At 37.2% G+C, this 15606-nt stretch overlaps 1 protein-coding gene across 3 annotated transcripts in view; it reads left to right on the plus strand.

Annotated features, from left to right (window-relative positions):
* The first annotated feature begins 1191 nt into the window (after positions 1–1191).
* The window catches only part of Nav3 (neuron navigator 3), a 432474-nt gene continuing 418059 nt past the window's right edge, over positions 1192–15606 (plus strand). For all 3 annotated transcript variants that reach the window (XM_012515124.1, XM_004623749.1, XM_023716139.1), the window contains exon 1: positions 1192–1434. In XM_012515124.1, the coding sequence (XP_012370578.1) occupies positions 1192–1434 (243 nt within the window). The remainder of the gene's footprint in view (positions 1435–15606) is intronic.

The raw sequence follows: 15606 nt of genomic DNA on the forward strand, positions 1-15606 counted from the left end.
TATTTTTTAAAGGTAGTTAGTAAATTGAGAGTCTCCACTTTCCACATACAGGTTTTGTTTGTCTTATTTAGTGTATCTTAATCAAAGTCTTCCTTTTTGTAATGAGGAGCAACCATTTGTGCCTATACAATTGAATTATTGCAAAGCTAGTACATTATGTGCTTAGTCCAGGAATTTCCACATAGTACATTCCATGAAAATATTAGCTATGAATGTTTTTATCGTTTTTATTCTTGTTATAACATTAGAGATAGATAGATAGATAGGGAGATAGATAGATAAATAGGCCTGATTCCTATTTACTGTATTTCATAACCTAGGCAGGCATGGTCTCCTGAATAACTTAGCTGTTTTAGTCTATTGTTGTATGAATTTAACCTGATTTCATGGAGTGAAACAGTGAACACCACAGCTCTGGGCTGTCAGTAGTGAAAAATAGCTGGAAATCAGACAAACAGCTTCATTGCTGGAATTGTTTCCGGGCTAAAAGTTCTTCCAACAGCTGTTTGTTTTGGCCAATAACATATCCATTCTTCTTCTTCTGTTGTTATTTTTTTAAAAAAAATTGGGGGAAATATGACTTTCTTTAAAAAGAGAATACAAGCTGGTTATTTCTGAAGTCAGGAAGAACTCCTGTCCTTACCCTATTGTGGTCTTTTGGCTTCTTTGACACTCGAATTGAGAGCTTTTCCTTTTGTTGTTCTCTTTATTTACTCCCAAAGCTCAGACTCCAGACTGCTGTAGTTAGAAGAAAAGGCAAGATGAGAACTGTTTAATCCTAGAGAAGGAGCTTTGCAGTGTTTACCTTGCAAGTTGCAGAAAAAAAAAAAAGAGAAAGAGAAAGGGAGGAGGGAGGAAAGAAAGGAGAAGGAAGAGAAGAGAGAGGAAAGGGAGAGGAGGAAGGAAAGGGATTGGGAGAGAGAGAGAGAAGGAAGGACAGAGGGGGGAGGGAGGGAGGGAGAGAGAGAGAGAATAGAGAATATCCCAGCCTACAAGAAAAAAAAGATACTTAACTGAAGAAGAAGGGAAGTTTTACTTCTTCCTAAAAGTTATTTTACTATATATACTTTTAATCAGAATGACTGCTAGATTTGTTTAAAGTATTTGTTCTGGAAATACTAAAGTTGGAGTCTACCAGACTGAGGTTAGAAGCATTTTCTTTGGCAGCAGAAAGACTCTTTTATAGAAGCCATGCCTGTACTTGGGGTTGCCTCAAAACTGAGGCAGCCAGCTGTTGGGTCAAAGCCTCTTCATGCTGCTCTTCTGACACCGAATCTTGGCTCTACCGTATCCCAGCATTATTCTTCAGGACCTCTGGAGCTTGCTAAAGCAGAGAGTTCAATGCTTTCTTGTCAGCTTGCATTAAAATCAACCTGTGGATTTAGAGAGGAGGAATCCCTCCAAGGAAAAGCCAAGGAGAAAGAAGACAGCAAGGTTAGTAGCTGAAGGTTACTTATAGTCTTTGCTGAACTGCAAATTTCCTGTTAGGTGGACCACAGAGCTTGTCATGAAGTGGGGAAAATTAAGGGGACACAACTGTAAGAGAGAAGGAGCTAGAATAACTGAAAACCTGGAAATCTAGCTTATGTAAATGTTATTTTAGTGTATGGTGTCAAATTCATGAGCAACATTCTATGAAATGTATACATTGCAATTACTTAGTATTACTTATTGGTAAAGAAATTAATTACTTATTGATATAACTAGTTCTAGATATCATTTTATCACTGATATTACCTAATTAGAAATGTGAGAAAAAAAATGTTCCTAGTCATTCACTCTATCTATGTATCTATCTACGTATCTATGTATCTATGTATCTATCTATCTATCTATCTATCTATCTATCTATCTATGAAATTTAGGTGTAAAAAATACTACAAACTTTTCTCTAAAAGTTATTTGAAAGAATTCTTGTTGGAATATTTGTATCCCAGGCTTCTGAACCTATTGCTATATGAAGGAAGGTGAATATTTTCCTTGATACTGCACGTTTGTCTGGATTTTCATATATGAATTGCAACCTTACTCTTCACCTTCCTACTGACATCTTTGGGCATTAATGTATAATATTCTGTGAGCATTAGCTCATGGTTGCTTGTGGCTGAGCCAGATTACCACTGCTTACTGTAGATGCAAAGCGCCAGCCTGCCCTGCAGCTAAGGGCTTTCCAGAGCTCCTTTAGTGCTTTGATAAGCATCACTTTTTAGTGAGACCTTAACTGTGACGTCACCATCTTATTCTGGCTTCTTAAGGAGATGTTTTGATTTTACTTGCCTTTTCAAATGGAGGTCAAAAATACTTTAAAAATCTACACAGAGAACTGAACTCTCCAAGTACAAAAGAAAGCTCATTCCTTTTGTCTCAATTCTTATTTCATCTTCACCTGTCCAAATCTTTAAGCTTCGACTCAAATGCAACTTTGTTCATAAAGTGTTTGCTATTTATCTTTTTTTCTTATGACTTTTTGTGTATAGAAATAATTGTACTACCCATATTTATGATTGTGTATTTTAATTACATGTCTAAAGTCTTTCTACTTCCACTACTTTGAAAATGTATGGAGGATAGGATCCATATTTTACTCTGTGCTCTAGATACTTCCATTAAGGCTTGATGCATAATAAAAATTAAATACTCATGGAATGAATGGATACAAGAATGAATCAACAGGTAAGGAAGAGTTTTCTGAGAAAGAGTTAAATTTCTTTTCTTCTTCCCATTTCATTTATTAAAAAGGAGTTTGAAACAGATGGTTTTTAAAAGTTCTAACTCTCACGAAGAATTACCTAATTAAGAAACACAATTAACAGTAAATATGATTATAGTTACAGTTGTCAGTCTGCCGTGAGCAACTCAGAGGGAAAGCAGGGGTGCACAAATTAGCAACAAGTCACTTCAAGCATTAGCTTTCTGCAAAGAATTAAAGATGAACACCCTCCATCTGTATTCCAGTGTTCTTTGTACCCGTAATGACTTGTCTGCCAGATTCAATGGAAAACAGGGAGAGACTCATTTTCACTGCTGGATATGGTTGTCATTTCCGTAGGTTTAGTCAAACATCTACTTAGCTAAATGGCCTTAGCTTAAGACTTGACCACTAAGAGCCCTATTTGCAATAGCATTTTGTTGGTCGCTTTGGTTAGCAAACATCAATCAAATATCCCGTATTCCAATATCATTCTGTGGCAAGCACAGTTATATTTATATTTAAATAGAAATCTTTTTTTTTTATCCATGCCACTTATCAAATTAAACACTTTTCCAAACAAATGTAAAGAATGCCTAGTCAGCATTTCAGAATATTTCAGAATGCTAGGAAAAACACTTTTTAGAGTTTTTTTTTTTTTTTTTAAACCTTTGGGCAAATTAAAAAGAAGTGAAGAAAATAGCAAAAATGATCTGTGTAGTTAGGGAGACTTAGATGGGCTGCAAACAATTGGAAACTCAACACAACAATGAAAGACATGGTAAGCATTTTTTTTTTTTTTTAAACTGGAAGATGAGCTGTGAATGGCTAAATGTGTGACTCTAGAAAATGGCCAGGGATGCAAGCTTTCTTTGTTTCACTCATCATCATCTCCTTGGGGCTTCCACCTCTCAGTTTTGAGGAGATACATGATTTTCACACAATTAAAAAGATATATCCAACTTCATTAAATGTTTTGACATCTTGTCAGCCTACTTAGCATGTCAAGGCCTTTAACCAGCTTTTGCAATAGAGACTAGAAAATGTGTGGCTTTCTATAGGCAGCCATGTACCCACGTAACAATTGTGGGTTCTCTTTCCACAAGAAAGTGGACCTTGGATAGCACTCACATAAATGACTGTCATTAAACAACATTTATGTGGAGTACTCAATCATTGCCTCACACAGTCTTCAGGTCTGGTTTGAAAGTTTCTCACTTTATTCACATACCATTTCAAGCCTACATTACATATGACAGTGCCAAAGGTGTATCTTCACTCCACCACTTCCTGTCCTGCCCTGCCCTCCATTTTCATTAGGGCAAATGCCATCTTTCCATTCACCTAATCTTGAATTCCTAGGCTGACTCTTGATAATATACATTGTCATCTTACCCCTTATATGTTGTTGGAAACTAGAGATTTTATTTCTACATTATGACTTGCATTCACCCACTTGAGAAACAGTCCCATTTTTTGGTACTAGTTGTTTTCTGTCAATGATTTCAGTTGTTCGAAATTAGTATCCTGTCTTCTGTGCATTTTTACAACCATCAACCGACACATTCACTATACTAATGAAACCACACACTGTCGTTGCTTCTCTCGCCTTAGGGTTTCTCCATGGAGGCATTGTAGTCCCCCACTTGCTGTCAGCTCTTCTTTCTGTACCTCCCTCTACCTAGCAGGCTCCATATGTCTATTTTCTGAGTGTCTCTGCTTCTTCACACTACTCAGTTCCACTATCCCTAAATGTACACCAGATTTCAGTTCCAGGTCACATACCATTTGACAATGTATCATAATATGTCTAGTGTTTTATGTTCTACCTACCTATAACTTGCTCTGATTTCTTATCATGAATTTTCTAATCTCTCTCCTCATGCATTTGCTTTTGCAATCTTTCTGGGCATTCACCCAAAGGAGGAACAGGGTTGCTTTGCTTTGGAACCTCTACATAAGAATCAGTAGTTTAAGTTTAAGAAAGAAGGATCTGTGTTTGCATAGCCCAGCCAGCAGCATATAAGCATTGCATATCCCTTTGAATGACAGCTCCTTGGCCATGCCAACCACTGAGAATATTTCCTTGGCCTGAACTTCTCAATCCCTGTTTGATCTGCAGCTCTTCACACCTAAGCGATTGCCAAGTTCTTTCCACTTGTGTCCAAGCAGCCTTTCCTCCTGGATCACCTGTACAAACTCAATATTTTTTAAGTTATTATAGAAAACAATTATATTCAAGTATCTACCTTGTATTTTATCGGAAGTGTCTCATTTCATTCTTGTATTGCTTCAAAGAAGTAACTGAGGCAGAGAGAAAGTAGGAGTCATTTATTAGACTTGGATAGCAAATAACATCAAATGTAGAATTTAAATCCAGGTTTGTCTCACAAGGCCTTTTTTCTTTATCACTTTATACTCTTTCTTTATGACTTTAATGGCAGTATTTTTCCTAGTGTTTCCTAGTGAACTTGTGGGACTTCTTTCATGTCTTAAATTATCATAGCTAGCAAGCTGTAAATAAATCATCAATGTGACCAGATGCCTAGAACTATCAGGAGAAGACTATTAAGTTGACACATGAACTCTAATGAATTGTATGACAGAAATAAATAAGAGGAACCCCGGGATAGATATATAGCAGCAGATGTTAGTAGAGTGTATCTCTGGCTCTGGCTTCCAGCTGTTTCCTTTTGGAGAGGTTGCCTAGTTGCTGAAGACTGTTAGCACTCCCATTGGACTGCTTCCCTGGTAGCCTTTCCAGAGGTGGCCAGACCTACAGCTGCAGAGGTCGGGTCTCGGGTCCCTGGATGATTCTGTCTTCCTCGTCTGCTTCTGCTGTGCTTGCACATTTAGTTATTTGTATCTAAAGAGACATGATTGTGCCTTTTTATAGCTATAAAGCTTACTTCGGGCTTTACAGTTAAAATGCTTATGTCTGTTTTAATTGTTTTTGCCTGGTGGTAGCTATGTTATAAAACTATTATAATTATGGTTGAATTTTAATATTTTCTGTCTTGGCAGAGTGCTCAGTGTTTGGTAATTATAACATTTATTGCCCTCGAGTAACAGTTGGTAGAAATATGACAATCTGATGCTGTTGTGTGTTACTTCAGCTTGTGATTTATAAAGGCTTTGAAGATTTTTATCCCATTCTTTAAACTACAATGCTATTGAAAACCTCTATATCATTGCTGTGTGTTAAATTTATTGGAAACATAAACTGTTCTTCCATGCATCAATACTTGGATATATTTAATGCCAGCTTGCTAAATACATTATGTTCTTTCTTTCCAAAATCATAGCCATCATTCTTTATTTTAATAGGAAGAAACTGTTGAATTTATTGTTTATTCAAACATAAAATCAGAAAATAGGCTGCTCATTATTTAGCAAAATAATTGCTCTGTGTTTGACCTGTATTCTCCCATTTCCAACAGTTAAAATTTGTCAGATTTAAACCTGTTTTTATCAAGTGGCATAATTAAAAGAACTTCAGAGTAGGAGCTCAAAGATTTGAATTAACTTTTCCTCCATTCTACAGTATCAATCTTGTAAAATCTCTGCACTTTAATCTTTGTTTTTTTGTCAAAATTAAAAGGCATAAGAATAAATGTAAGCTTTTCATATCTATTCCCTTTCTCCTGTCTGGTTTTTGTCTCTTCTCTCACCTGTTTTCAAATTCTACCACTGCAGTAGACATATGGACCAGAACCTTACAATCTTGGTACCAGTGATAGTAACACCTGATAAATCTTTGTTGATGGCAAAAGTAGCAACTATTCTAGACATCATACAATATTTAGAAATGGCTAATCAATACACATATCAATGATATTCTCAAGTTATAACAAGCAAAAAATGCCTCCAATATTGTGAAATACACAACAGAAGATATAATCAAACCAAACTGAAAAACAATGCTTAGAAATAGCTTCTTATCACATTTACATTTTCACTATTTGAAGTCATAGTAAAAATAAAACCAGCGGCTTTCTTTCTCATAAGAGAATCAATCTGTGTTTCAAATTTGGAGACTTTTTTTTGTTTTTTATGAAAATAAAATGTAGTAAAAATAAATTATGAATGATACAGATTTCACTAAAAAAAATGATAGGAACTAAACTACGGTTGTGATAGTGCATAGTGTTGTCTTTTAGTTAGTTGTTCAGATTACCAGACATAAGCTTTCAAAATTGGTCAAAGAATTGGTCAAAAAAATAGAAAAGAAAGAAAAAGCATTAGCTTTTCCTTTCAACAGAGTAAAAATCAGCAGTACAATTATCCAACCTATCCTCTGTATATGCATATACATTTTCCCTTCCTTCTTTTATTCTTTTCTCCTGTCCCTCATCCAAGTTGTTCATTCCCTTTGAACAGTTTCTTTGGAGACTTCTTTTTTTTTTGAAGAGTAGTTTATTTTCACTGTCATTATGATAATCTTTGCATTTGTTTTCCTTTTCTTTAACTCTGGCTTCTTTTTGTTTCACTAGAGTTTACCAATGTCTGTGTAAACTCGTCTGCTCTTATTTTATACTACCTCTTGCTTTCTGCATTTCTGCAGCTTTTGACATCTTTAAAGTCACCATGGTTCTTAGGAACGTTTCGTGTACACCACCAAAATTACCTTGGCAACTTACATCTCTGTTCCTTCATCTGTAAAATCAAGACCATAATATTCACTAGATTCTTAGTTTACTGTGAAAATTGAAAGAGCAATTGACTATAAACCATAAGTTAACAGATTCTACACAGTTGGTACTCAACATTTATTACTTATTAGTATCATAATAGTAAAATGTTATCTAATGTTTAGTGTAAAATAATGTTACATAATACAACAAAAAAGGTGATCATTATTTTTGTTTTATTTTTCTCTGTAGGGTATCATTTCAATCATATTCACAGAATTATATCATTTACCTAGATTAAGATACTGTTTTCTTTTATTTAAAAAATACTACACATTATTCAACACTTCTAGAATATAGAAAGCAAAGAGAGATGGGGTGATCTGAGGTTGTTGAAAGATAGACATCAAATACCACACTGAGGGGTGCAGATGTGTTTAGTCAGGACAGGCAAAGAATGCTAAATCAGGGCCGGTGAGATAGCTCAGCGGATTAAGCGCCTGCTCAGGCAAGCACAGGGATCAGGGTCCAATCCCCAGCACCACGTGCTGCACCAGCCCCGCCCCCTGGTGGGCGGAGCCACAGGGCACCGTGGAGCGTGTCTGTAAACAGGAGGATCACTACGAGTCCAGGGGGTGTAGTGTTACCCTGTACCAAATACGTGAACACAAACAAGAACGAAAACAAGAATGCCAAGGCAGTTACTGTCGGGTTGACTAGATCTCAGCACTTCTTGAGAGGTGATCCCATCGTGTAGGTTTTGTACACTGGTGGATTAACCTGTTGGTGTTTATAACTGAAGATATTGTTAGGAGGTAGGTGCAGGCGAATGACGCAGAGTGCGGGGCGTGCCTGTTGTCGGAGCTCTTCTCCTGCACCCTGCCTTCTGGCTGCCATAAAGCGGCAGCTGTGCTCCACAAAGCCCTTGCACCATGCCGCTTCTGTGTTGGAGCCCGCAGCTCATGGTCTTTCTCCTTTAGGTGGAGAATGTCAGGTCCTCTTCCCCAGCCACAGAGATGTGTACCGGTGCAGATGCTAAGGGCCAAAGTGATGTGATTAAGTCTAGATTTCGGAAAGATGGAATCAAATGTGTGAAAAGCAGAACAAGGGAGAAAGTTCTAGAATGAGGAAGAGGAGAGGGTGGTGGGTCAGATGGTTAATGAGTTATCAAGCTCAAAAGAAGTAACCAAAAAACAAGTGTAGCAAAAGAAACTAGAGATTTTGATAACTGGGTGAGTTATCTACCACCACAAGTTCTTTGTCTTGAAGGATAAATATATTTTACTTGCTCAAAAATGTACGGTTTGTTGAAATGATAATTCGACAACAAGTTGCACTTAAAGCTGATGCTCAGCCTTGATCCTTTTTGAGTGCCTGCCATAGCAGGCTGCTATGCCGAATTTATTATTATTCCAGTGAAACAGGAACTGATTTCAGGGAGATGCTGAGGTGGAGCTCAAATTCCAGCCCAGTTCCTCTTCTTTGTCCTTATTTTCTCAGTCTCATTCTGTCGTTGAATTCATTGCTCTGTATGAATAGTCTTTCACCCTTTCTCACTGCCCTTTACTCTTTCTGTGGATACTAAGTCATGTGATACAAAAATAAAGACACTTATGGATTCTTGCCAGGAGTACTGAATTAATCTTTGATAAACTTCATTTGGAACCCTTCCTGTTCCGCAGCTCTCATGGTGGCTTCATTTTTGCTTTAAAATATGTTTTTCTTTGGATTACTAATCACTGAGATGGGGAGAGGAATTTGATATCTATGGGAGAGTTTCCTAATTGGTCACACGGCAGCCCTTCCCCATTGCAAATGACAGAATAATTTGTTTAGAAGTGTTACAGTTCCTATTGTAGGAAAAAAAAATCTCCACATGAGAAAAATGGGGCAAATATTGACCGTTTTTCTGGTAAACAATATGATACAGTGTTCATGTAGAAAGCCACACACAAGTCCCTAGAACTTTCTAATCTGTCTAAATATTATACTGAAGTCTTTCAGAAAACTTTGAAAACACAAGGTGTGCAGGAACACAATTTTATCCACTATCATAATGACATCATATATAATGCTATCTTAAATAATGGCTTAAGCCCTAGATGTCAGAGGCTTAACGTGTGAAAGATGCATTCTTGACTTATGATCAGGGGTTAGCAAGCAATACAGCACAGCTTAGGCTTTTGATGTTATTATTATTTTTTTAAGTTAAGGTTTTTTGAAACAGGTATGGTGTTGGCTTCCATGCTGCTGCACAGTTGGTGTTATGCTATAACAATAGAGGTCAGTAATTAGAATATAAAATACATGGCCTGCTTAAACTAAAATATTTACTAAGTGGCTCATTGTGGAAGCAGATTGCTGACAAATATGTATAGGAACTCAGGACACCAGGGCCCTCTCATCTGTGGCCTCACTATGCCACCTCTATCCAGTCATCAATGAAAGAAAAATAACAAAAGAAAATTGTTTAAGAGGCTTCGATATTTGATCACTTCTGAGTTTCCTTGGTCAGAACTACCTAATGGAATGAAAGCCTAGGAAATATAATTGATCTGAGTACCCAGGAATGAAGGGAAGTGATTTGGTAAACTATGAGTCAGGGTGATCTAATTAACTATCCAGAGACTAATTAGATGTTCAAAATAACTCCAAAATTTACCGCACTAAAAAATTCCATGTTATTCAGAGGTGTCTTCCAGGTTGTCATTAATGTGTCCTGATTTACAGAGTTATATCTTTTAAAACAAAATATAGAATAAGACCTTAATTTCTAAATTATAGATAGAAAAGCTCTTTTAGGTGGTTCAGTTTTATAAGAGTATGTAAGCACTAATGTATGCTATCAGAAGCAGCAGTCTCCTGATGCATCTGGCTGCTTCCCACCTTGCCACATTGCTGAACACATTTGCTCTGTTCTAACCCACTGGTCCAGTCTCACATTCCCAAAGCACCCCCATCTCCTGGTCCTGCACCCAGGCTTCTACTTTTATCAGTGCTCTGTTCAGCGGTCTGGTTTTGCTGTTCCTGGAGTGTCTTATCAGCGATAGAACCACAAAGGCCAGGACAGTTATGATCAGAATATTAAAAAGAAGAAGTTTAAAGATTTAGGGTGGAATGAGGTGTCGCAGCAGAAAGGAGACATTTTCTGGCTCCTAGATATTTCTGAGAGAGTAACTGCACAGTTGCATAAAGGAATGCTCACCCTCTTGGTCTGGAGACCCCCATTTCACTCCGGTCAGCCCATTGGAAGCTGGTTCCAACAGGGACTAAGAGATTCCAGAATGTATGAATGGGTCACGGAAAAACCCACCACAGATCCTGAGAGGAGTACCTCATGCTACAGTTCTTTCAGAACATGGTAGGTGAATACAGGGAACTGCGCATGGAACAATCCCTTCTCAAAGGCAAGATGAGTTTCCAAGTAGCTTCATTAGTCTTTAGTCTTAGCTGTGCCTATAAAGCTATGTCTAGGTTCTGCTTCTCTGTGAAATGTTTGTTAAACATGTTCCCTCAAGTTAAAACTCTCAGTTTTTGTACATTAACAAATCCACAGATTGATGTCCCTGAATCTTCACATTTTTGTATAAGTGCACACATTGCTTTGAATAATTTATTGAGTTTTGTGTTATTTTTGCTAGCCCACTTATGTTACTCTTATTTTGACCCATATATATATATATATATATATATATATATATATATATATATATATATATTTTCCACCCCCCCCCCAGAACCAGGGATTGAACTCAGACCCTTGTGCTTGCCAGGGAAGTGCTTATTCCACTGAGCCATCTCCCTGGCCCTATTATTTGAATTCCATTTTACATTTCTCTTAATCATCTGCTTTTTATTGTTGTTTCTCCCTTCCATTAGCTAGCATTTCAATGTCCACACTATGGTATCTTCTTCCATAGAACCTGAGGCTCATCATCAACAACAGTATGTTTACTTAGACATTTTCCTGATTCTAGCTAATTGTACTGTATTCAATAAAAGACTGCAAATTCTGTGAGTCTAAATATTCCCAGTTACTACTGCTAGTCTCTACCATGGAATCTCTATATCTTTTACTGTCTTTCTTAACCATTTATCTATTAGTTTATTATGAAATATTTATTATATAGTTCACATTCATGAGACAGTATGCGTTATTGTGTGCACACACATTTTAGATTAACACTATAGCCATTATAAAATGAGATCCTGTATGCATTTGTACTGTGGATAACTACTATGAAGAAAACAATATGCAATGTTTTATTATTATTGTAACTGTCCTACTAACCTGTTTTGAAACTGTCTCATTGCTATTTCTTTCTCATTGAAATTAATTAAAAATTTTCAAAAATTTGTGTTGTGAAATTCCGTGCAGTTGCCAGGGATTATCTACCCCTTTGTGTCTCACCTTTTGAAGTGATGAGATAGAAAGGTTGAGTAAGGTTCTCTTACGTGCTGTTTTTCTTTGTTCACTTGTTTTGCTGTTTCGCAATACCACAGATGGGGAAATCTGTAGACAACAGAAGTCAGCTTCTCCCAGCTTGGGATGCTGACTCCCACCATCAAGGCCCCGAGGGTTTTGTGGGCAGTGGCAGTCATCTCGCTGCTTTGGATGTGGTTGGTGTCCTGTCTCTCCATCCTCCAGATGGGGATGCTGGGTCTGCACACAGCAGGAGGGCGGAACGGGCGAGCCAGTGTCCTGTCTCGTCACAGATGCGCTCCATCCATCCATATGCGCTGTGCCCCCACGACCGAATCACTGTTAGTGGCCTGACCTCGTATGATGACCTTCGTATTTAAATCTCAACTTACAATGTTTGAAGTCACATTGAGACCACAGCAGTGCCCAAAGCATAACTGATATTTTCTCAGAGAATTCATATGTTTGGCTATTTCTGGATTTGTAGGACATTTTTCATTGGTGTGTCCATATGCAATTTAAATAATAATTTTCTCAACATTCGTGGTCCAGACTTATTGTTTTTCCTCTTACTTTTCTATCTGGATATAATTTTTTAATTTTAATGGTTGTAGGGAATATTTATTGATTGGAAAGGATGACGATTTTGCATACTTCATATGCATATATGTTAGGTATGTATACAACATATACATATATTTTATGCACACGCATGTTTTGTCATCATATGATCCAAATATGAGTAGGCATGTTGCCTGCAGCAGGAGCACAGCAGCACGGCAATGAGCGATAATCGAGCTTCACAGCCAGGAGGCTGGAACAGGAGTTGCAGCCCTCCTGCATTAGAGTACTCATTCATAGTTGCACTCAGTTTTCACAAATTTAAGATTAGGAGAAGAATATCAACTTCGCCAAATCATGGTTAAAATGCAAAGCATGGTACATATTTAAAATTCTCTGAATATAAGATGTTATTTAAAGCAATATTATATCATAGCAAAATGAAAATACAGCATGCTTTGTGGCAGTAGATAAGATACCAGAATAACAGATACTTTTGTATAAAGCTATTATTTTTATAGTAATAATCACAGAAAAGGAGAACTCTATATTCCATTTTGAATAAATATACCCATGTGTGAGTGTTATTCAAAAGTTCCTGGCTATATTCTTTAATGAAATAAGTAGTAGATTTGTGGACTACAAATGCAACTTGCAAATTCAGGTAATACTGTTTGAACAAAATAGTCTCAGTAACAGTTTCCAGCCTAAAGCTCTGCTCTGCTCCTACTATGAAGGAGGCAACTTCACGTGGCCTAAGACTGTGACGAGGGGGAAAGGAACTCTCTTGAAAACCTCTTTTCAGACCTGTACTTTTTTTTTTTTTAAGTATTTAGTACAGGGTCTACAAGGTCTCATAACACAGATTGGACTCGTAGTCATCCTCCTGTTTTCAGCATCCCAAGCACTGGGATTACAGGTGCGTGCCTCCACACCCAGTCTCAATCGCTCTTTCAGTGTACACCAGAGGCAGGGCTGGCATGGCAAGCTGGACATTGAAACTTGGTCCCTGAGTGCCTAAGCAGGCAGCTCTGTGCTCTTGATCTTTGACTAATAATTTCTCTCGTCCTGACCTTGAATAACCATATTTCAGATTTTATTCTTTCATCTAAGATGATGCAAGTACTTTAATCTTATTTCCTGCATTACTGGAAGGGTATGCTCTTGAAAAGAAGAATATTCACAAATAACCATGGGGTCACCATCATTTAATGACTTTCCATCTATGTTTAAGTAAATTTAATAAAAAATAGTAAACAGAACTGTTCTTCTACATTGAAGATTTGCTTATTTTTTCATAACTTTTGAAGAAGTGTGCTATTATTTCATTTGACCATATGTGACTTTTAGTTATTATTTGAGTCATTATTTTTCCTTAAAAGAAATAATGAGTATGTCAAAATGCTCACTTTAAAGATTCAGCACACTCCAAAAATCAAATTAAAGTTATTGGCCTTTAATTGGGGTCCCAATTATAGTTGAAGGAACACTAGAGAGGGAGGGGAAAAGCAGATTTATATGACTAATAACATGGTTCATTTTGGAGGTAACAGGCATTTCCCCAAATCTAATGCAAACTATTATAAAGTTTCTATAATCTCAGCTCCTTCAGTACTAAAATCTTGTACTAAAGATTCAGATTTTGTGTTCCCTGCTTTCATTCCAAGTATTCTGAGATTCCATTGTCAAGAGGCTTGCTTCTGAAAATTTCAGCCATTTTTGTGTATGTATGGTGAATTCACTGAATAAGCTTAGAAGTGGTATGGATAGCATATATCAGAAGGTATTTATTACTGTAAAAAAATCTCAGATGCCAGATAAACATCTACTGGATTAAAAAGTAAGTTATCACATACAGTGACCATCAATACTAGTTTTTCTGGGACTTCATTAATAAAATCTATTGTTTTGGAAGTGGTTCCATACCACATAAACTAGAATATTTGATTAGCCTAATTATAAGTCAGATTTTCTTGATTCTTCTCTGATGTTATGTGTTCTAATTTTTCTAATAGTCTCATGACTGTCATTTATCAATTTGAAAGTGTACTTTTTCCTTCTGTAATTAAGGATTCACTGCCAGAGGCTATTACTTCTCTATTTGACATTAATAGCATATGTCCTTTCACAGAAATTATTCAAATTAGAAATAACTTCTGTGGAAGTTGTAGCTATTCAAACAATGATGTTTTGGAAAAATAAGTTGCAACTATAAATACACCTCCCCATGCATAATCCATACCATTTTAATCATTGTTGAAGATCCTTAGAACTGTCAATAAAACATATCTTATTTCTGAGTTCTCAAGCAATTTTCAACTTAAGTCTTCTGGGTTCTGTGGTGAATATATTGATATCCTGGGCTAGTGCAGTGAATTTGTTTTCTCCGTACCTTTATAGATTCCCTGCAGAGAAGAGCAGGTGGGATAGCTCAGTGGACTAAGCACCTGCTTAGCCAAGCACAAGGACCCAGGGTTCCATCCCCAACCCCACATGCTGCCTTGGCCTCTCCCTAGGCACGCTGAACCGGCCACCAGGTCCCGGCTTGGTGGCGCACGTCTGTAATCCCAGTGCTAGGGAAGCTGAAAACAGGAGGATCACTATGAGTCTGAACTGCGTGAGATTCTGTGCCAAATACATTAAAAAAAAAAAATCCCTGCAGAGACCAGAACTTTCATTTTCTTCCCGCAGCATGATTCTTCTCCATGGGACACAAGGGATGTGGTCTGAGGACAGTCTGTGGTACAACAATAGAGCAGTGGCAGAATGTTTGGGGAACATGAAGCGGAAGGGAGCATCTGTCTGCAGTCGAAATTATCAGAGGCTCTTGTGTGGAGGATCATAGATTTCAGAAATATGTTTTGTTCATTTTTCCTCTCTGTTTTCATTGCATGAATAAAATTGCCTTCGTGATAACAACAGATTTTAAATTCAGGACAAGAATAGCATCCTATTGTGTCTGCTTGTGGCAGGCAAAAATGAATTCTCTCAGGCTCTGTGAAACACGTTTCCTTTGGATGAACATAAGTATATTCTAGATGAGTCAAGCTAGCATTATTAAAAGGGAGGAAAAATAAAGCCCATGGAAAGGTACCAGTAGAGAGTGCAGCAGGAAAGAAGTCCTTCAGTCCCAAGGAGGAAAGTAGTCTGAGTGTTAGTTTTACTTACAAATCGTTCTGCACAGAAAAACATGCTGTGCAGAGTATCAGGACCGCAACCCATGGTATTTTTTCTTTCTTTCTTTCTTTCTTTCTTTCTTTCTTTCTTTCTTTCTTTCTTTCTTTCTTTCTTTCTTTCTTTCT

Source organism: Octodon degus, unplaced genomic scaffold (genome assembly GCF_000260255.1).
Source record: "Octodon degus isolate 3935 unplaced genomic scaffold, OctDeg1.0 scaffold00004, whole genome shotgun sequence".
In the NCBI taxonomy this organism is placed as follows: Eukaryota; Metazoa; Chordata; class Mammalia; order Rodentia; family Octodontidae; genus Octodon; species Octodon degus.